The following is a 23955-nucleotide window of genomic DNA, read 5'->3' as shown; positions in this document are numbered from 1 at the left end:
GTGAAAAAAAAATTACCTCGTTCACTCCTACTCCTCTGGTCACAGAGCAAACCCCTCCAAAGTAACTTAAGCTGCTCCTTTTGTAATGAAACGTCACATTCCTTACAAATAAATAAAGAAAACATAACATACTGACATTGGGCACCAAGAACTTATTGAAAGATCACACTTTCACAGATACTACGTTTCATTGCACGCATATTAATCCTCATCTAGCATCAAAAGCAACTGCAAGTTTACAAACAGAACAACAACATTTAAAGAGAATCAGAATCAGTCCAACCCACAAATAAACCAAGCAGAGAAAGCCAGAGTACCAGATTCCTAAGAAAATACAATGTTAACGTTTCCTTTAAAAAGAGAACAATATATTCCAGTTTATAATCTGTCGAGAAGGAATTCTGTACTGAAATGTATCAGTGTTGAGGATTTTTTTAATTATGCTCTTAATGCTATTCAAGTTCTAGTTTCAACTCCAAATGAAAACACAAAGAAGTACACCTAAAGGGAAAGTAATTTAAATACTGCCCGTTAGCCTTAGCATTTTATTCTATAAAATGTCTATAAACGATTATGAATGAGAACTATTTTAACTTCAGTGGCATAATAATAAATCTTCACAGCCTTGGACATGTATAGCAAACGACCCTAATATTTGAAAACTAAATCCTTTCAAAAAAGCCAAATCAAAGTTCCTTTTGTTTTTTTTTTTTTTTAAATTACAGGATACTCCAGACAGGCATACATTTATTTTTTCAGAACATTCTGACAGCCATCAGAATTTCCAAATTGCTGATTAACTACACTAAACACTTAAAGCCAGGTGCTTCACAATAAATGGAACCACAGTGAGGGCTGAGGTTTGCAGGCACTTCTGGAAATGGTCTAGTTCAATCCCCTTGCTCCAAAAAAGCTCAGCTGGAGCACACTGCTTAGGGTCACGTTCCATCAGCTTTTGAATATCCTCAAGCATGGACACTCCACAGCCTCTCTGGGCAACCTGCTTCAGCACCTGACCACCCTTATACTTAAATGGAATTTTCTGTACGTCAGTTTGCGTTTGGTACCTTCCACCATGAAGAGGAGCCTGTTTGACCACTGTCAAACTCTTTAGCAAGGGACACAATACATGCATAAAAGTAATTAAGAGTGCATAGCATCAGCACTTCACAGATCTCATGAAAAATGCAATTAGCATTGTGTTGCAATGCTTGTGTTAAAGAACAGCTATGCCAGAGGTTGGAGAAAATTCTTCATCTGCTATTTTTATCCTCCTCTCCAGAAGATGAATGATAGAACCACATGGAAGACGTTTGTCACTTCATCATTGTAATATGCCATACTGATGGGAGAAGGCTTAACATCTTTATGCTGTGCAGGGGAACACATTCTTCCTCCTCTTTGCTTACAATGCCATGAAGTAAAAAAAAAATACTTTTGCGTTGATGTTGTGCCTAGTGATGCAAGTGGAATTCCCCCTCAAAATGCATCGTGACTCAGAAAACAATTCATTACAGCTGTAAAGGAGGAGGACTTCCATTAACAAATCATCACTGCAGCTACATGTATGAATAAATATAGTACTGAACGCTCTTGTGACAACGAATAATGCTGTCAGCTCTGCCCTCTCCTGCTCTTTTCTGGGAAATCAGTGCATTACACACCTGATTAGCAAAGCCAGGTGTACTTAAGGGCTCATCAGAAGACAGTTCAGATATGTGACACAGTCTCCAGGTTGCAAAGACATTAAAATTTCATTACAGATATATATCAACATGACCATGGTATAGACTACACCTATTAAAAATAGACAAATGTGTTAAAAAATAGATTAAGCTTCCTAAGGAAGGCAGGTGTTGATTGATGTAGTGACTACCTAGCAAAAAAGTAAGCAAGAAGAGACAGGTAGACAGAAGAGTATATAAAAGTGTAATAGTCTAAACCATTGTATAACGGTACATACGAGAGCAGGTGCACAGCATCAGCGTGCTGTTTGATGTGGTGCTGTCGATATTTGGAGAAATCATGAAGCATCTGTAGAGGGTCAGGGTGAATGTGAATACGATCTCTGTCCGTCCAGGTTTCCACAGCAACCAGAACGACCCTGGTGTTCAGCTGCTCCTTGTATATCTGAGGGCAGAGACAGGACAGGCACAGGAGTAGAACACTGGGTCAAAGAGCCACAGTCAGCCAGTCAGAGTCAAGCGGAAGCACAAGAGGGATAAAGCAGGAGGGAAACATGGCAAACAGTTAGCTGGTAATGCCTCGGCTTTCCTAAAACTTACTATTCTGATCAACTTAAATTTTACGTTTCAGAGGGGAAAAAAAAAACACAAACACAAAGCACCACCACAAATTGTTGCTCTTTTTCTGAGCTATTCCCTTTTATTTAAAATTCTCATGTTGTATAAATTCACTACTGAGTTTTGCAGTAAACGTTTACAAAAATGAGCAAAGAAGAAATGTAAAGGTACACTGGGTGATTCAAAGAAAAAGACAAAGAACAGCCAGAGACAGTTCTTAAGTCAAGATAAATAATTTCTTGGTTCTCCAATATATCTAAAATGTAATTCACATAATGCTTGATTTTCATTTATAGTATGATCACTTTATGCTACTCAAGTAATTAAGTAAGATTATTAAATTTTCTATTAATTCTAATGTGACTGTAGCAATAGACAAGGAAGCTACAATCAGGCCTTAATCATTACAAAACAGCTTTAAAATATCCATTTTAACTCTGAAACACTACAAAAGATGCACTTGTTACCCACAATAGACAGTATCTTTTGTAGATCTGCAAGTTCTGAACAAGCTTAGTTAATAAAATTTGCCATTTTATGACCTGAACCTAAAGAGAGCAGCAGTTTTATTTCAGAACACTTACTGATCATACTGAATTATAATCTAAAAGCATGGGATAATTAATGCATTGGCTGCCTAATGCATAAAAAAACCACCAAAGGCAAGTTATTTGGTCACTTCCATGAGGCGCCATATTAAATGCATACTTTTATTATATTTTTTCCAAATTATATCTACAATACACAACATTAATTGCAAATATCTTCCTGCAGTTATGACAGATATTTATACTGAATAAACTAGCACTGACAAGCATGTTAGTCTTTTCTATCAAGGCAGCGTTGTCCTTATAAGGAAGTCAAGACATAGTATTCAGCTTAGGAAAAAAGGCAAGAAATATAGGAGTAAAAGAGAGCAACCAGCTAAGCTCAATTTTATCCAGGAACTTTGAAGGAAAACAGAATATTAACAGGCTGCAATTTGAGTGAGACTGGCTGAGGACATACACAGAAACTGGTTAATGACATGGGAAAAATCAATACAATTAAGCCCCAGAAATTACGTATGGGTGGATCAATAAAGATTTTACTTGTGTTTGCCAATGAAGCAAATAGGAAGGAAAGAATGGAAAATGGGGAAGAAAACCTGGAAGCTTCTGAAAGCCAATATACTTTTCCCAATAATATATCAGTAAGAAGTACAGCCCACTGCCTATGAACCCAAGGGAAGAACAAGGTGCAAATTCCTGCTCCTTTTCATGCTTTGTTTAAAGAAAAGGCCATTAAGATGTGATTCTAGTAACTTTTCTTCAGACCGGCATTTTCAAACCATTACACAAAAACATTCCAAAATGCTTCCAGTATTTAATGTATTATAAACATATTCACCTACATTTTCAATATATATATACAGCATACATAATACTTTATATGTAAGATATTAAGAACAACTACTGTATTGCTTCCTCCAAACTAAACAAACTGTTGACCATGTTTTGCACTGAATCATATCACACAGTTCTATTGGTATCAATAATGCCACACGGAAAGGGGATTGGAGTCATAATTTTGCCAGCCATTGTACTCAGCGCTACTAGAGAATTCATCCTGTTTTCACTACACACACAGCTCTGAAGTTATGGAGTCACTACAGGTATATCAAAAAGAGAAAAAAAAAAATTACCACAAATCTTACTTTTAGTTTAGACGCTTTATGTGAAATTGGTCTAAATTTAGTCACAGATACAAGCATGGTATCTGTGTCAGTGCCACCCATTTATAATGCACTACAATGGGATTTTGTTTGTTTTTAAGCTATGAATACAGATTCATAAAAAAGAATTTTTATTCACATTTTCTTTCTCCCAATAAATATGCATATCCTTTGTGAACTATACTCACTGCTTCAACCACTTGTGGTTAGATTTGTGTCACAAATCTAAACCCTATTAAATCTCATTCTTAAGCAGTGACAGATACTGAAAACTCATTCAAGTTTCTAATCTCCTCTGCCAAGGGCAAACTGGCAGCTGCAACCTTTGAGAAAAACGCGAAGGATAATTTGGTGGTTTCTTACACATTCACTCCAAGCTATTCTTCTGTCATTTTTATAGCTGCTCATGTTTTTAATCCTGGTATCTGCTCACATTAACTTTTTAAATACAGCACTAAACTAACAAAGTCAGTGAGACAGTTTTCAGAAGAAACATGGATACTTACAGCATCTACAAGGTTTACCACGGACTTTGCAAAATTGTTTGTGTACGCATTTGAAGAACGGTGCTTTTTGAACTAAAAGAAGAAGAAAAAGTAGAACAGAGTGAGAGCTGCAATATTTATTACTAATTATTTTTACAGCAGAAAGGAAAATAAATATTTTAAGAAAGAGTAAGGGAAAAACTATAGACTTAGAACAAATTCTGCTTCCTAATTTCTGTGCATGTCATTACAATTGTTTCATGTCTTTCCTCATCCTGCCCCACAAGTCCCCTCTATTCCAAGTCAAATTTTCCAAAGGTGATGCTATGGTATCTGAACATGAATCCATGACTTTCAAAAACCGTAAGATTATAAACCAAAATTGCATAATTAGACAATAGGATTTTTGCAGGCAGGAAAAAAAAAAAGTCTTCAAAATTTCACAGAAAAGGAACACAAAATTGCATAGAACAAAGTGGTAAGAAGTCTCCATTGAAGAACTCGTACTAATTTCAACTACTGGTTAAAAGCAACAAAACTCATCACCCCAAGAGCAAACATTACCAAGTTCCACGGAAGTGTCAGTGATTTCCACTCCAAAACACAGTACCCAAACTTGCCCAGAAGTGGAAACATAAAATAATATGCTTTGGAAAATGTTCTCAGTTTTTATGAAAGTATTTAAATACCAAAATCAATATATAACATGATGTGTTCATGCACAGCTACTAAAACAGAAATTAAGCTGAGCAAGTCAGTAAAAAGTGCAACAACCTAATTAAATACATTTAGTTGTGTTCAGTGCTCCACGAAACGAAAAAATCGTGAAAATACTTAACACCACAATGGCCAAAGGATTTTATGATACTTCTTCCAACACAGACCCTTGCTGTAGGAGGAATCTGCCCTCTACTGGTAAGCAGAAAACCTTACATTTACTGAGCTCCTGGGACTGGCAGGTTTTGACTTATAATTGTGAACGCTTCCTTAATTATATCCATTTTATTCCTTGAAAATAATTATTATCTGTTTCTGAGTCACTGACAGCCCTGAAGCAAAAAATCTTGAATGCTCATGATCTAAAGCTCTAACAAATAAAGCCCAAGACATCAGTTGGTGTCTGTAACAGTGAACAGGATGGTTGTCCTTTAAGCATCTCTGGAATAGGAGAGGCCAGAGGAAACAGACATAGAAATATTCTCTCTTCATAAGCAACACCAACCACAGACCCCAAAAAACACAACAAAATGTCCTTGACTTCAGTGACTGTTCCCTACCCCTGAACAACTAATTGGAATAGTATCCTACCAGGTGGCTTTACAAGTGAAAATAATTGAAATTTCTGTCCCTACTCCTTCCAACCATTCAAATTCCCCCCACAGTGCTGAACTGACACAGATAAGGTTATTTTTGCCCAGACAATTTCTACAATTTATTAAACAGATGAGGGAAGGTTGTTTCATCTGTCTATTCGGCACTGGAACAAGTACAAAATACTGCACCCTGTTCTGCTATCTGCTATTTCTGGCTCTTCAAAACCATCCTGCAGCATTGACAAAAAAGCCTGTAACAACATAAAAGCACTGGGAATACAAGCAGTAGAGAGAGAGATGCAAGGAGCTCTTACAGAAACTTCCAAGTTTATTTTACTTGCACATAAAAGAAGCAGAAACTGTTTTATTAGCAGAATTAATATTTTAAAAAAGTCTTGCTCACACAGAGGCGAAATCATACTAAGAGCTGATGATCCTTATTTGCCTCTTAGTCAATGAACAGCTGAAAAAGCCAAGTGAGACATGGGCTCAGAACAAGGCACAGTCAAGCTGGTTTTAGAGTAACTCACTGTTGGTGGCAGTATATTCTTTGTCACTAGAAAACTTTAAAATGTACACTGAGTATTTGTCCATAACAAACATGCTCTAGTTAAAATGTAGCTATTGGCCTCAAATTTATGATGCTTTTCAAAGAGGGTCGATAAAACAGTTGTTTAGGTTTATGAAACTTATAGTTCGCCAAGCCCCTCTCTCCTGACTTTTCATAAGGGTAACACACGGACAATTTCGTAGCCTTACTTGGCATAATTAGTGAAAGCAGTAACATTTAAATAACAAATTTCACTTGGTCTGATTATTTCAAGACATCCCTCGAGACAAAAAGGGAAAAAAAAAAAAAGTGTGTGCTTGTGTTTTTTTAAACCAAGACAAACACTTTCTGAATTGAACCAACAACTTCTTTTGCACTTCACAGAAACACAGAATGTCAGGGATTGGAAGGGACCTCAAAAGCTCATCCAGTGCAATCCCCCCATGGAGCAGGAACACACAGATGAGGTTACACAGGAAGGTGTCCAGGCGGGTTGGAATGTCTGCAGAGAAGGAGACTCCACAACCTCCCTGAGCAGCCTGGGCCAGTGTCTATTACCCTCACTGAGAAGAAGTTTCTTCTCAAATTTAAGTGGAACCTTTTGTGTTCCAGTTTGAATCCATTACCCCTTGTCCTATCATTGGTTGTCACCGAGAAGAGCCTGGTTCCATCCTCCTGACACTCACCCTTTATATATCTGTAAACATTAATGAGGTCACCCCTCAGTCTCCTCTTCTCCAGCTCCAGAGACCCAGCTCCCTCAGCCTTTCCTCACACAGGAGATGCTCCACTCTATTCAGCATCTTGTTGCCCTGCACTGGACTCTCTCCAGCAGTTCCCTGTCCTTCTGGAACTGAAGGCCCAGGACTGGACACAATATTCCAGGTGTGGTCTCACTAGGGCAGAGTAGAGGGGCAGGAGAACCTCTCTGACCTACTGACCACCCCCCTTCTAACCCACCCCAGGTACCATTGGCCTTCCTGGCCACAAGGGCACAGTGCTGGCTCATGGTCATCCTGCTGTCCACCAGAACCCCCAGGTCCCTTTCTGCTACACTGCTCTCTAATAGGTCATTCCCCAACTTATACTGGAACCTGGGGTTGTTCCTGCCCAGATGACAGACTCTACACTTGCCCTTGTTATATTTCATTACATTTTTCCCTGCCCAACTCTCCAGCCTGTCCAGGTCTCTGGGTGGCAGCACAGCCACTGGCGTGTCAGCCGCTCCTCCCGGCTTGCTGTCAAAATCGTCCAAATCATTGATGAATATATTGAATAATACTGGTCCCAGTACTGACCCCTGAGGCACTGCATTAGATACAGGTCTCCAACTAGACCCCGCCCCATTGACCATGACTCTCTGGCTTCTTCCCTTCAGCCAGTTCACAGTCCACCTCACTACCCGATCATCCAGACCGCACTCCCTCAGTTTAGCTGTGAGGATGCTGTGGGAGACTGTGTCAAATGCCTTAGTCAAGTCAAGGTAGACCACATCCACCGCTCTGCCACCATCCATCCATCTTGTTATATCCTCATAGAAGTTAATGAGGTTGGTCAAGCACGACTTCCCCTTGGTGAAGCCATGCTGACTGCCCCTAATGACCCTCTTATCCTTGATATGCCTTGAGATGGCACCAAGGAGAAGTCGTTCCATCAGTTTCCCAGGGATGGAGGTGAGGCTGACTGGTCTATAGTTACCCGGGTCCTCCTTCCTGACCTTTTTGAAGACTGGAGTGACATTTGCTTTCCTCCAGTCCTCAGGCACCTCTCCCGTTTCCCAAGACTTGGCAAAGATGATGGAGAGCGGTCCAGTAATGACCTCAGCCAGCTCCCTCCACACCCGCAGGTGCATCCCATACGGACCCATGGATTTATGGATGTCCAGATTGCCTAATTGCTCCCTAACCCAGTCCTCATCAACCGAGGCAAACCGAGCAGCTCCACCACCACGTCTGGCTGGCCTGTCGTTCCTGAAAAGGACATAGCCATCCGTGACCACATTCCAGTCACGTGTGCTGTCCCACCATATCTCCGTAATTGCCACTAGGTCATAATCTCCTGCCTGAATGCAGGTTTCTAACTCTTCCTGCTTATTCCCCATGCTGCACACATCGGTGTACAGGCATTTCAGAGAGCAAGCCAAGCACACCAATTTCACCCCAGGGGTATGGGAGGCCTCCCAGCCTTCATCAACTCTAGAGTGATGCCCCACTGATGCAAGCCCAGCTACAACCCCATCCCCCTTCGAGTCTAGTTTAAAGCTCTCCAAATGAGCCCTGCTAATTCCTGTCCCAGCATCCTTTTGCCCCTGCGAGATAAAACTTTCCCACGTAACACTGGTTGGACTGGTATCTTGTAAAGCCAGCCACTATCAAAGAACCCAAAGCACTACCTGTAGCACCAGTCCTGTAGTCAATTGTTTACACACTGAATTTTTCTATTCCATCCCATGTTATCACCCAAAACTGGAAGGAGGGAAGAGAAAATAACTTGCGCCCCAGACTCTTTTACCATCCGTCCCAAGGCCTTGAAATCTTTTAGAAGGTTTAGTGTGTTTGTTCTGGACATAAATGTTTTGTTTCTTTACTTTGTTGGTTATGGGCATATTAAATTATTGGTATGATACAAACGTGTTTCAGACGTATTTTGAATCTATAATTGCTGTGGAAAATCTTAGGCAACATTAAGCATTATTAAATATTATGGCCTATACTGCGTCTTACAGTACAAATGTTGGCGGCTGCTGTTAAATATTTGACCCAAAAGTAGCTGATGCAGCACAGTGCTATACATCAACCTCCAAATTCTAATCAAAAGGAAGATTACCACTGAATTTATATACTTACCATTTTATGGTCATTGACTATCATGAGTTCCAGATATTTCATTTCTTCAAAGACACCACGAGATACCTGATGGATTGAAGAAGTTCTCTGAGAAATCACGAAGTTGTAGTGATTTAAAAAAAATAACTGCAACTGATCTAACAGGATTACTCATAAATATTACATAGGGTGTGTAAACCTGTAAAGACTGGGTCAGACGTTCAACTAGGGTAAATAATCACCGCTCCAGTGACTTAGTGAGTTATGATAGACATGACCTGAGAATCTGAGCCACATCATTAAGAATGTTTTGAGTCTATTCCTTTTAGTACAGCACAGAAGCCACTCCTGCTTCCCTTCTCTCTTATTTCACAAAGGAGAATAATCTCAAACACTAAAAACTCTTGGTCTACTGTACAATTCATCACAGATTTAATGGTGAAGGAAGTTACTAAAAACAGATGTGCCCTCGAAAAACATGCAACTCAGAGAAGAAATACAGATTAATCTCCTTTATCTCAATTATTCCCCTAGCTGACAAAAATGCTTGTGCAGACCATGAGGACTGTCCACTTCTGTTCTATCAATAACCCAGTTCTGGGTGTCCTCATTTGAATTTTTAATTTAATCATGCTACTTAATGAGCCAAATGAAAATAAAGTCAGATATCTACAAAGTAGCAAGGCTTCCATTAAAAATTATTCTTTATTCTCGAGCAGAATCAAAACTTAACATTCTAAACTCATTTTCACTACCAAACTTCCATTCAACTGATGTATAGTATTGCTGTCACTTTAAAAAGTTCATGCACTTTTCTCCAAATATTCTATTTTTAAAGACTAATATTCTTGTTTTATCAGTTGATAATTACATTATGTGACAAGATTAAGCTACCAAAAATATTTGTTTTCTAAAACCCTTGTTCTCTCAACAGTAAAAAATCCAGAAATTAGTGGGTTTGATTGTTATTATAAATGGTTTTAACTAAAGTCACACTTCTACTCACTGCTCTCTTTCTTCTCTTTCTCCTCAGCCACTGTAGTTCAGACAGAAAGGGCCATTCAGAACTAGATTCAGTCTCTGTACAAATTACAATTTAAGAATTTCATGGCATTATTTTGAACTACTTATGTACAATATCCAAACCAAAAGTAGACTAAGATCACCAAAATTAGAAGAACCTTTGTTATTGAAAAGTTCTTTTTTTTTTAAAATACACGAATGTAAAATACCTAATATCAAAACCCAAGTCATTTAGAAATCTAAAGCTAGAGTTAAAGCATGCAACAGGAGGTAAAGAGATTTTAATCTAGGCTTAGAATATATGCTTTCTCCCATCTCATATCCTCAGTAGCTTTAATATCACTGAGGAAATTAAATGATTTGCGGAAGAAAGCTAAACACAGGTCTTCAGGGATGGAAATCTTAGAGCTGCTTTTTTTTTTGACAACTCTAAATTCCACTGCAATAATTGTGAAAACAGTCAGGCTAGTACATATTTTTCAAGTTTTTCTAAATAATCAGTAATTTTATAGCCTAATATTCAAATTTTTCAAGTTATATATACAATTATTTCCAATATTGAAAAAACATACCAATATCCTGCAACTGCTCGGAGCCTTGTGTTCCGTACGTTCTTTGGATGATATGTGGCCTACTTTTACTTTCCTGAAAGATATGTGACATTTCCTTCCAATTAATAATGTCAAGCGAATATTAGGCACCTCTTGCAGTATTTCTCATTCTTATAACTTTTCCATAAAATGCAAGCAACCATAGTACCAACTTGGCATAGTACTAATTTGAAGCAATGTGTTTGCAATCATAAAGCCTCTCTCTGCTTTAGCACATTTACTGACCTGTACAACAGAAGTGTCACAGATGTCTGAGATTACTAGAAAAAAGTCCTTTAAAAGCCCTAGTGTTAGAGAACACAGACCATTTATTCCAATATATCAAATCAGAATATATACCTAGATGAAGCCTTCCTCCCACAGATGAAAAGCAACTATTGCTATTTATGACAAAAATGTATCTTTCTAATTGCAGCAAAACGCAAGAAACTAATCAACACTATCTTTAACAGGATTATTTCACCCTGTTTTGTTGGTGCATACGATACTTTAAAAATGAGAAGACTTTTAATGCGTATTTTCTTTAGAAGTCTGACACACCCCAAATCACCACATTTTGGTATCTGCTTTAGAAAACAACTATATTTTCTTCTGTAACGCCTTCTGTGCAGAGCCTGCCGAAACAAGCATTCCTTTTCAAAGGGTAGCATGCTACTATTCTATAACTTTGATAAGAAACAGATGACACATCAAAGGAAAATACTGCATATTTTTGCTAAGTTTTTCGAGGGATTGGGGGGGCAGGAGGCAGAACAGTTTTATATTCTATCTACTATAGTTAAGGTTAATCAAGCTGAATAAACTACATGCTGAAGGCGGTGTCCAAGATATTTATCTCATGTAGCAGAAGCAAAAAATGAACTTCTGAAAGCTCTCTGTAGCTGTATTATTTTCATCTCCATGAGTCTGAGGAAAACATTGATCTTATCTGTCTTCTTATCATTCATAATTCTACTTGAATCCTCAGAGTTGGCAGACAGTATCTCACTTTTATAACTAGACCTTTTGCTCTAATTCTAAGTTTTACTGAAATACAACACTGATAGAGATCTTGGTTTCCTTTGCCCACCCAAGCAAGAAAATAATTTAGTCAAATTCTCCTCTGCTTACTACATGGATACCATTGTATAAATATAATCTCCATGAATTTACTGTATTCTGTGCTGTCAGTTTTCAAGTCTTACAACAAAATACATTACATAGCTTAACACATGGCATGTAACATTATTCCTGAGGAGGCTGAGAAATCTTTTTGGATGTAATATTTTTGTGTGTCTCTATAGTTTCATTTACAGCCCAATAATTGACTATCGAAATGATACAGATTTCTCTGAATGTTGATCCCGTTTCTTTGAAAATGTCAGGAGTCAAGAGATTCTGCAGATCTTTCTTTGGATTGTAAATTCAGCTTTACAGTCACTAAAACACATCAGTTCAGCAGCATTGCATTATTTGTCATACACTGGTAAGTACTAAAGCAAGACCAGCCTGAGAGCTGTGATACAGCATCTGGAATATGTCCTACAGACCAAGCAGGATACAAACCTGAAGAATTCTCCACCTCAACACTGCTGAATCATTTCACTGAAAAATCACTCAAATCTTTGCACCATTGAATAGGTAGAACTCTACCTGGTTTTACTGCTGTCTGTGAAACTGAGTCAGTTCTATTAACAGCTAACATTTTAGGAACAGCTGTATTATAATACTTAAGTACAAAATAATAACAGTTAGCAATATATTTCTGTAAATGCAGTCCTGCATGCTGATCCAGCATAGTCCTATATTTGAATATGCTGGATCAGAATCATTTAAGCTATACGGTGACCACTGACTTAACACATAAAGTGTAAGATACCCAGATACCATTATCTACCTCATTAAGCCCTTTGTGGAAACAAAAGAGCAATCTGACCCAACTATTTAGAGGGAGATGAATAAATGACTTCCAGAGATCCCTTCTGTGAACGTATAAATCCTTTAGTTCATGTATGAGTGCAAATTGATAACAATTTTTGACAGTCCATAACTATCGAAACAGTCTTATTAGCCTACTCCCAACATCTAAATGATCAAAGAAAAGCAGAGAAAAATCTTAGGTCATTCATACTTACACATTTCTTGCTGAAATAACTTCCAATCAAGTGTTTTAAAATACTTTTGTTTTTCATATGAATGCATGAGAGAAGTCACTCATTTATCCATTTATTCTAATACTTCCATTTGTTATTCCTTGAGCATTGTCTTTCCCAAATGAAGTAAATTAGATAAAAAGAAACTTACTGCACTGTGGGTCAGATCCACCGGTTCTATCAAGTACAAATAGGTACTATCTTCAAACATGCCACTAGAACATGGAGAAAAAGAAGTGATATTTAGGATTACATGGCAATTAACTTGACGCCAGCATATGGTTTTTGACAACACAAAACCAAGCTTAGGGCCGAAAAACTGATCAGCATTAAAATAAATTCCATATATGTTTATTACTACTGCATGTGGCTAAAGCTAAGAATTCTTTGAAGAGATCAGTCGCATTTTAACAAACTAACACTGAAGGCAATGGTAATGATAAAGCATCAAAAGTATAGACTTGACCTTGGAAAGAGGAAGTCCCAAGAAATACATTACCTTGCAGAATATAATCAACAGCTGAGCTGCACTTAACATTAATTAATCATAGTAAGAAATAACTTATTACATTTTTTCCTTATGCAATCTAACAAAAAGAGCAATTTTTCTATTGGCTGATGGAATCATACATAAATACTGAGCATGCAAACTGCTAATGTACAATTTTTATTTAACCTTTACCATACAAAGTCATCTTGGGAAATATTTGCACTTACCTTATTCAAAGGTTTTATGAGACAGCATTAGAAGACTTTAATCCTAATGATACTAAAAAAATGCTAGCAGTTTGGCGTAGCTGGTACTGGCATTTCAAAACATCAAAAATCTTTGAGCCTGTAGAGTTTCAGTTCCTCACATATTAAGAGATAATATTCAAGGGTAATAATTAGTTGATAAGCTTATTTGAAAAATGAGAAAATGCACTTACTGAAGTCCATTACAAGTTGAAAGAGCAACTTTGGAATCCTTGATACCTCTGATATTTCCATGGTAGTAACAATGCTCTCCACCCTAATAATGTTTAAAAACAAACAATCAATCATACACAAAATTACCCTGATTTAGTGTCTTTTCCTTAAAACCAAGGCAAAAAATCTAACACCTTGCATTAGGTAAAACTTCAGAGAAAGCAGTGATTGCTGAAGTAAATAAAGCCCTCATTGCTTATAAGAGAACAACTGTGCCCAGTAAAGACTAATTTATAAAAGTCTTCAAGTCATAATACGGGTTATTCTTTTGTTGAAGACACAGCATTCTTGACCTTTTCTTAAGTGCATTTCTTTGCTGCAAATTGATTCTGCAAAAATGTTATGTAATGCAGGTTACATGAGCACTGAACTGTTCCCTGGTGCCTTCCAGGTCTGTTAAAATTACAGTGTTCATCAATCAGCTGGCATGTGTTTGGCTTAGATCTGGATTCTACCAATTTTGTCTCACCAAAAATGTATCTACTAAAGTGCTACATCATTAGACTGTAGGTATCAATATCACTAATGGTGAATGAGCAACACTAAGGCATACAGCTGCATTTTCACTGTACATATGAAAAATGTACTAAAAGTCAACACTTGATTTTAACTGCATAAAATTCTAAATAGATGCAAACCAAATTTATTCAAAAAATGGCAGGACTTTTGTGTTTCCCTAAGGAAGTCAGCATTCATGTTTTAGACAAGGTCTTGCCTTTATTTAAAAATAATAATGTCTATATTACCTACAAGTGGGGGATTTTAACTTCCCTGATGTTTGTTGAAAGGACTACTCGGCCAGCCAACCACAGTCCAGGAGGTTCCTCCAGTGCCTTGACGATAACTTTCTGATGCAAAGGGTGGAGGAGCTGACTAGGAGAGGTGCACTGCTGGACCTTATCCTCACTAACAAGGAGGGTCTGTTTGAAGTGGTAAAGGTTGAGGGATGCCTTGGTTGCAGCGACCAGGAGATGGTGGAGTTCAGGATCTCACGTGGCAGGAGCAGGATAGCAAGCAGAATTGCAACCCTGGACTTCAGCAGGGCAAACTTTGGCCTTTTCAGGCAATTGCTAGGGGAAATCCCATGGGCAAGGCTGCTTGAGGTAAAGGGGCCCAAGATAGTTGGTTAGTGTTCAGGGACTGTTTCTACCGGGCACAAGATCAGAGCATCCCGAGACGTATGGAAGGAGGGGCTGGCCACTTGGGGAGAATATAAGGCTGTTGTCAGAGGGTGTAGGGAGGCAACTAGGAAAACTAAGGCCTCCTTAGAATTAAACTTGTCAAGGACAACAGGAAAAGCTTTTTCCGATATGTGGCAGATAAAACTAAGACCAGAGGCAATGTAGGCCCACTGATGAACGAGGTGGGTGCCCTGGCGACAGAAGATACAGAGAAGGCAGCGTTACTGAACGCCTTCTTTGTCTCTGTCTGCTCTGCCGGAGGCTGTCCTGAGGAGCCCCGTACCACTCAGGCCTCAGAGGAAGGCAGGACAATGGAGGAGTTTGCCTCAGTTGATGAGGACTGGGTTAGGGAGCAATTAGGCAATCTGGACATCCATAAATCCATGGGTCCGGATGGGATGCACCCACGGGTGCTGAGGGAGCTGGCTGAGGTCATTGCTGGACCACTCTCCATCATCTTTGCCAAGTCTTGGGAAACGGGAGAGGTGCCTGAGGACTGGAGGAAAGCAAATGTCACTCCAGTCTTCAAAAAGGGCAAGAAAGAGAACCCGGGTAACTATAGAGGGGTCAGCCTCACCTCCATCCCCGGGAAACTGATGGAACGACTTCTCCTTGGTGCCATCTCAAGGCATATCAAGGATAAGAGGGTCATTAGGGGCAGTCAACATGGCTTCACTAAGGGGAAGTCGTGCTTGACCAACCTCACTGACTTTTATAAGGACATAACAAGATGGATGGATGATGGCAGAGCGGTGGACGTGTTCTACCTTGACTTGAGTAAGGCATTTGACACAGTCTCCCACAGCATCCTCACAGCTAAACTGAGGGAGTGCGGTCTAGATGACGCGGTAGTGAGGTGGACTGCGAACTGGTTGAAAGGAAGAAGCCAGAGAGTCATGGTCAATGGCGCGGAGTCCAGTTGGAGGCCTGTATCTAGTGCAGCGCCTCAGGGGTCAGTACTGGGGCCTGTATTATTCAATATATTCATCAATGATTTGGACGAAGGAATACAGGGCACTGTCAGCAAGTTTGCTGATGACACCAAGCTGGAAGGAGTGGCTGACACGGCAGAGGCTGTGCTGCCATCCAGAGACCTGGACAGGCTGGAGAGTTGGGCGGGGAAAAATTTAATGAAATATAACATGAGCAAGTGTAGAATATGTCATCTGGGCAGGAAAAACCCCAGGTTCCAGTATAAGTTGGGGAATGACCTATTAGAAGGCCAATGGTACCTGAGTTGGATTAGAAGGGGGGTGGTCAGTAGATCAGAGAGGTTCTCCTGCCCCTCTACTCTGCCCTGGTGAGACCACACCTGGAATATTGTGTCCAGTTCTGGCCCCTCAGTTCCAGCAGGACAGGAAACTGCTGGAGAGAGTTCAGCGCAGGGCAACAAAGATGCTGAAGGGAGTGGAGCATCTCCCGTGTGAGGAAAGGCTGAGGGAGCTGGGGCTCTGGAGCTTGGAGAAAAGGAGACTGAGGGGTGACCTCATTAATGGTTACAGATATATAAAAGGTGAGTGTCAGGAGGATGGAGCCGGGCTCTTCCTGGTGACAACGAACGATAGGGCAAGGGGTAATGGGTTCAAACTGGAACACAGGAGGTTCCACTTAAATTTGAGAAGAAACAACTTCTCAGTAAGGATGACAGACACTGGAACAGGCTGCCCAGGGAGGTTGTAGAGTCTCCTACTCTGCAGACATTCCAACCCGCCTGGACACCTTCCTGTGTAACCTCATCTGGGTGTTCCTGCTCTGGTGGGGGGATTGGACTGGATGAGCTTTGAGGTCCCTTCCAATCCCTGACATTCTGTGATTCTGTGAATAAACTGACTAGACTGTTAGGGGCTTACAGAACTACTTATCATGACTAAGGGTAAAATGAACTGGCTTCAGAGGAATGGTTCAGCTGAGTAAACAAGAAGAGTGTATTTCTTTTCTATCAACAGAAAGAAAGCATCAAGAGCAACATTAATAGACTGTTTAAGCTACAAAAACTTAGAAAGAAACCCAGAAACATTATTTCAACTTTCTAAAGCATTACTTTATCTTCCTGAAGAAAAAGGACTAGTGAATTTAGAAGCTGCTGTACATCAGGAAAGCTGAGTGACACTAATTTACCTCATTTAAGTAGTTGGTCTTTCATGTCTATCAAAAATAACCTTAGCTAAACTAAGGATTAAATGTATTCTCAAAAAGTTTTATTAAAAACCATTAAGTGTGGTTGTTTCTTTCACACATGGTTTGAAAAACGTACCATTCATCATCAAAATATTAGTAATTATGGTGTCATATGTCTTCTGACTTCCAATAAGCATATTGGACCCATTCCTTCTGCAATTATTATAACTCAAGGAAGTACCAAAAATGTAAATACTCTTTGTTCAAGTGTGCACAGCATTATTTCCATTTTGCATCTTATTTAATAAGTTATTCAGATTCCAAATTAAATTCCTAACAGACTTTTGTGCATAATTAAATCAAAGCACTACAGAGAAATCAGTCACTACATATTTACTTTTCCATCAGTGAGAAGGCATAAGCCATACTTTTTAACAACTAAACCATTATTAACTTTATCACACAGTAGCTTTTCAATAATTTTTTAAAGACAGTCATCCAAGCGAAGAAATTGCTGCTTGTTCTCCAGTGTTTTCACTCTTGTAATAAACTACGCCTTTCTAGAAAACTACAATACTTTTTCCTCAAGATCTCACTTCTTTACATCCACATCAGGAAACAAACCATTTTACTCACTGAGGTCTAAAAAGGATTGTAACATACTGCAAAAGTCCTTATTTGACCTCTTACACAAATTGAGTGTATGTTTTCTGAACTCCTAATGAAGCCTTTTACAGATTAATGTGACTTCAGGAGCTCTATTATTGTTTCTAAATAAATCAATTCAGAAAACATCCCCTAGGAAGTCTGGATCAAGTTACTGCAGCATGCCAAGGCAGTCTGTTTGCTGAGTCTAAAGTTCTAATAATTTTCCAGTCAGATTCATGATTCAGCAACCGCAGTGCTCAGTGCTAGTGCTGCGGCTGACAAATGCATGAGCTTGTCTGAATGCCAAAGGGAATCATTTTCTTGCATCATTTAGCATTTTTGCCTATTCTGCAGAGTACTGAGTCTTAATGAAACAACTTCCTTACTATGTTATGTGAAACTAGTTTACTTCTTCAGTGGAAGAAAACAAAACAGTATATTGCAATAACTATATTGCAATGTAATTAATATTGCCCTCATCTGTGATACATTGTTTTATTTGAGGTTCTCTATAACACAGGCAAAATAATAAACTAGACATCTCATATTTGGATAAACAACCATCCTGACTTGCTGAAGGCATAAATAGAGATATATTTCACATATAATAAGCTCACAACAAATATTCCAGCATTCATAACAAATATGAAAAAAGTCATTCCCTGAAAATGTAGCTTATAACCTTCCTAGGAACCTACCAGTCCTCATTTTATTACTATAACAAACAAAAAGACGGATCTGGTTCCCTTAGTCAGGGCTGAACTATCTCACATAACTTTAACCTTTTAATCTTTGGATCAATAACCTATAGCACTGAATTCAATTTGGGAGCTAGTATGTTGGTGCACAACATTTCAACATTTTATGGGCATTGTTCCCTCAGAAAGACCATCCTGACACGTTTTAAGAGCACAATACCTTAGAAAACTTTGGTTTTCCATCCTCATAGTGAATCTCCACATAATTGGAAGATAACAAGTCACTGTCAAAGAAAGGAAAAATCAAGATGAGAAAAATCTGAATATTCTTTCTACTGCTGTGGGTGGGTTTGGGGTTTTTTGTTATAATTTTCAAAGCCTTTTTTCTGCCCTTGTAAATTAGTTAAAAAAAATCAAGCAGCTTGTGTCCAGTAAATGGTTTGCTGGTGCACTCAAAGTCAGAGTGTGTTACAGAAGGGGGAATTTCATTCTGCACTCTAATCCCCTGTCATTTAGCTTTACAATTAGACTATAATATTTTTAAATACATTAAAAAAAAAAAATCTCATGGCTTTAGAACTTCCGTTGCTGCCAGTAACTGGTACTCACAATAGGTATGTTTAGTTCGTTACTGTTTTCAAATAAGTTTTATATTTTATCTAAAAGTTAAACAGAGTATATGTAAAGCTGAACAAATACACACATGATTGTTCTGAAGGCAAGAATATATACTTTACCTGTACCTCACTTTCACAACTGGAAATACTCAATTTTTTCCAAAACCAGTAATATTCTTAAAAAAAAAAACAAAAACAAACACCACACACAAACAAAAACACCCCACCCATACTACCCTTTTTCTTCCTTTCACTTTTCCATCTCAGATTCTTTTCTCACCCTTATTTTTTCCCTAACTCCGGCAAGACAAATTTCTGAAACATGGAAATTTCCCATTATGTATAATTTACAGTTCAATTTTTTTTTCTTTATTGGGTCTTTTTTTTTCTAAATAAGATTATCTAGACTGTACATATCCTGGGATAACTTCAATGCCCCATTCACCTCTCATGCCATTACAATCAGCGTTGCAGCACAGTGGTCCAGGAAGAGCAAAGCAGTTAATATGTTAACTGGCCCTATCACATATGCAAGATAAGCCTTTTACTTAGAATAATCCAGAATTCTCAGCATTTTTCAAGTCTCTATGAGCCTTTATCCTTCCAGATAAAAAAAACCAAACACATTAAAGGGTCTGATAATGGTAAACATATGAAAATAAAAATATTGTCGCTATGAATAGAAAACATCATAATTATAGAAGCCGGGTCTGACAAAATAGCTTTGAGGGGAATTAACGACTAAGAACAATTTACGATAATGGGTATCTCAAACTTGGGTTGGGCTATTAGCAATCCTGATAACACTTTCATTCTGGGACTACTGGCTCATAAAATCAATTCTATATGCTGCATTTATCAGACACTATACTTCTCAGAGAAGATCCTGCAGAAGTCAGTACCAGTGGTTCTCTTAAAAGTCTTTTTTCATGGACCTGACAGACCACATTCTGTGCCTGCAAAATCAACACTAATAGCCATGAGTAATTACTGAAGTTGCATCATTTGTCTTAACCTTCATTTTGATAGCAATATTAAATATTTTTAAAGGGCAGATTTAAAAATAAACTCAGTTGCATAAAATAGTTTTAACTTTCTCTACTTGTATCACAGAAAGCTATAAATTTTCTGCAGGAGAATACAAATATTTTATAAATAGTGTAAGCACTTGTCTACAATGCAAACATTCAGTTCTTCAATATGGCAAGGTTCGAAGCTTCTGAAGAGGATTACATATACAAAAAAAACTTTAGTGTTGATAATGTGCTTTTCTTCTTTGTATTTTTCATACTTATTACAAAGTACTTAAGATGGTATAGACAAGGCTAGAGGCAACCAACACAGTAGGGAAATGGAAAATTCTGATTAGATGTAAGTTTAAAAAAATGACTGAGGATGGTTAAACACGAACTACGCTCAGCTTGAGAAGTCCTTGACCAGATGCAGATTTTTACAGGTGCCTCTGCTTGAATTCACAGACTGGTTTACTCCAACCAATTCCAGGTTCACCATTTATCTACCCATTTCCAAATCAAGCTCACCTTCTCAAGCTCCCTTTTTTGCCTTCTAGTAACCTTACACGACTGATCTCAGAACTGCTTGCAGTGCTACCTAGTGCTTTTGGCATCTTGTAAGGCTTGCAGTAGGTGATTTCCTACTGTGTCTACTGACTCGACTAACTGTAGTCTAATTACAGCATGTCTCTCTTACTTATCCCATTTCATGTGACCTAAGAGCTACTCAAAACTTCTTTAGTCCACCCTTTGCAGAATCTTTCCATAGTTCGATACTCTTTTCTTGGACTTTCATTGAACTTCTGTTGTAACTCAGTTGTTTCCTTTACCTGCCAACCTCTTCCGTTATTTAGCGTACCATTACTTCCCAACTACACTTTTTTTCATTGCTGACGTTCCAGCACTACTGTCCTGTGAGATCTGCTGACTACAAGACACATTGATGAAATTTTCCATACTGAACAAATTCCCTCCAGAGAAAACTGAGGCCTGCTATTCATAACACACTTTCCAAATGCCATGCTGTGAACAAAATGCACCTTTAATTTGTGAACCGTTCTTCTGCCAAATGTAACACAGTATCTACCACCTAGAAGCTGGAGTAGAAAATCTATTATAATGCTATTGTCTTTCACAAACCCTTTCTCGTGCTACACTGTGACACGGTATTTTAAACTAGTTTCTGATCATTGCTGTGTTCTAAGACTTGTCACACATGACTACCATACTGCAAGAGCATTTTTCTCTTAACGCCTCCCACAGAGCAGCAAGAATTTTCAACTTTCCGTTGAAAAAAAATCAGCCAGCTTTTTCTTAAACTGTATGCCTCTGCCTTGATAGGTACCTGATTTTTGCCAGGTGCCTGGTACCACTTATTTCAAGCAGCTATCTAGGCCAGCAAACATCCTAAAGAATATATTCTTTCCAATCATACAGAAATCCCTCAATGTATAATGCTAATCTGAGACAATTATGATCTCACTCAGGGAAAGAGGGGGGAATGGAAGGGGACAGTGTGTTTGCAGGTGTTTTCCAACATGGTTCTGCTAGTGGACACAACCAGCTGCTTCTATAATAAGGCTAATCTCAGTCCTGTTCCCTAAATTAATAGCAAAATCTGTACAAACACAGCCATAACTATGCTTACAAACAGTATTAAAATGTGATATTGCAGGGACTGCTCTAGAACTGAAAAATTCAGCAAAAATATTCCACTATTGATGCAAAGAAAAAGACAGAATTTGGATAAGGGAGTTTGTTCTGTATTTTGGTAAAGCTCCGGAAATAACAACAGCTGTAAAAACAAGCCTAAAACTGCTACTGCAAACTTTCCCTGCCAAAACTTTTAACTGTTACTAACGCTGACACATCTGACAAAAGACAGGAGAAATTATTTAAGGAAAATTTTAAAAAATGGCCACTTGACCAAAATTACTTACAAATATTTTTTCCAACATGAAAGACATACCCAGAAGAGCACTGTAATTTCACCAGTAGGTGTGATGGGATCCTTAATGCATCAAAAAGAAAGGCTTGGGACCCACTTATTAAAAGCTCATGTAGAAGTACAGGTGCCTGAAGAATGAGGTACAGAATTCATGCATAAAGTAGAGATCTCCACATCACAAATTAACTCTTCTTCCTTCATTATCATTTACATAATACCTAAATTTACCTCTGAAAAGCAGCTCTGAATTTTAGAAAATACATTTGTGCCTTATCTACATGGGACTGTTTTGTCATCTTTCAGTTGATTCCTTTATATTTTGACTGAGCAGAAACACATCCAGCACAGCAAATTTGTTGATCAATATTACGAGCACCAGAAACAGGGCAAGCTTTAATTGAAACAATTGTGTAAGTCACGATCACATCAGACAAAAGCATATTTATGCTAGTGCCACATTAACATGATGCCTTATAATGAATACGTCTAATTGCAACATGCTGATTGAACTCATTAAAAAAAAAAAAAAAAACCAAACACATTAGTCTGCTGTGTCCTTTTCTATAGTTCCTGTTCGGCTGTTCTTATGGGAGTTCAGTATTTAGTTTCTATATGTCTTTACTTAGTTGTCATCATTGAAGCTGCTCTGCCATGAGCGTCTCCAAAGAATAAATATACTGCAAACATTCATTGTTAGTTTTTAAAACACAGAAAGGCTACTTTTTCTTATATTATCTTGAAGGAGCTTAACAATCAAAACGTGATACTGTGAATCAAGCATCTGTGTTTACAAGCAATAAAAGAAACAACTGATGATGCAGGTGTACAGGGTTAACTTTTTCATATCTGTGGAATCAAAGAAAGTCCCCCCTCACTTCTGCTATTGATACCATAATGATTCTATAACAGTAAACAGTATAATTATTTAAAAAACACTTCTTGCACAACCTTGCTCTTGTTGCTTTTGTTTGGCTTGTCTTTCAGGTAGAGAAAAAGATGACACAATATCTGGACAATACTTTAGGGTTTTTTAAAGACATCCTCAAATGGGGAAAGATCTCCAAAAAAGACTGACAGGAGAGCATGTTCTAAGACATATAGACTGGTGCAGAAAACGCTCCAGATTCTTTTCTGGATCAGTCTGCCTCACTTGTGCAGGAAGTCCTGAGTCAGTGCAAGGGAGTTCGGACACCAAATTTTTCAGTATCCTTTCTCTAGTTATGTCCTGAAGCCATCCATCTGAGAACGGAGAATACTGTATTGTAACGGCTACTTCAGCAAGCATTTTAAAAGTGGGAGCTTGAAGAGTTCTTCAGTACATTAAGTACAGTACGTCGCTCATGTTCCACTATAGTTTCCTTTACCATAGCTCTGAAGACGATACCACTTTTAAAAGTGCTATGGAAGAGGATATGAAGAAATTAATGGCTAGACAATGTTACAGAAGATACAAATACTACGTCATAGAAAGGACCTCAATGTCATTTGCTCTGACAGGACTTTCCTGGAAAAGCAATTAACAAACTAAAGATTTTATTTAAACACTGGTCAAGGTAATTCAATATTGCATTTTAGTGGATCCTCTTCCTCTACCACCAGTTTGGAAAATAGGCAGCTTTGAATTATTAATAAGAATTTTATTAACCTGTAGTATAAGGTTGAGGACTGCCATCCATCTTTGCCAGAATGGTCTCATTCAATGTTAACTGCATTTGCCAAAGCTTCCTTCAGTTAAAGCAAGATTGTTTTATACACAAAACAAATCTAGGTGTCTTCTCCTCTTAAAAACTTCACTGAATGCTCCACA

The 23955-nt window shown here is 38.3% G+C and overlaps 1 protein-coding gene across 8 annotated transcripts in view; it reads right to left on the bottom strand.

Annotated features, from left to right (window-relative positions):
- The window catches only part of ADAM23 (ADAM metallopeptidase domain 23), a 117540-nt gene that overhangs the window by 38647 nt on the left and 54938 nt on the right, over positions 1–23955 (bottom strand). For all 8 annotated transcript variants that reach the window (XM_082055762.1, XM_082055763.1, XM_082055761.1 and 5 more), the window contains 9 exons: positions 18791–18854; positions 13886–13968; positions 13108–13171; positions 10786–10858; positions 10197–10270; positions 9212–9277; positions 4524–4595; positions 1964–2130; positions 17–101 (listed from right to left, as the gene is read on the bottom strand). In XM_082055762.1, the coding sequence (XP_081911888.1) occupies positions 17–101; positions 1964–2130; positions 4524–4595; positions 9212–9277; positions 10197–10270; positions 10786–10858; positions 13108–13171; positions 13886–13968; positions 18791–18854 (748 nt within the window). The remainder of the gene's footprint in view (positions 1–16; positions 102–1963; positions 2131–4523; positions 4596–9211; positions 9278–10196; positions 10271–10785; positions 10859–13107; positions 13172–13885; positions 13969–18790; positions 18855–23955) is intronic.

Source organism: Streptopelia decaocto (assembly GCF_964273445.1).
Source record: "Streptopelia decaocto genome assembly, chromosome: 6".
NCBI lineage: Eukaryota > Metazoa > Chordata > Aves > Columbiformes > Columbidae > Streptopelia > Streptopelia decaocto.
Note: the sequence above shows the minus strand (reverse complement) of the source record. Positions and strands in the feature narration are given on the sequence as shown.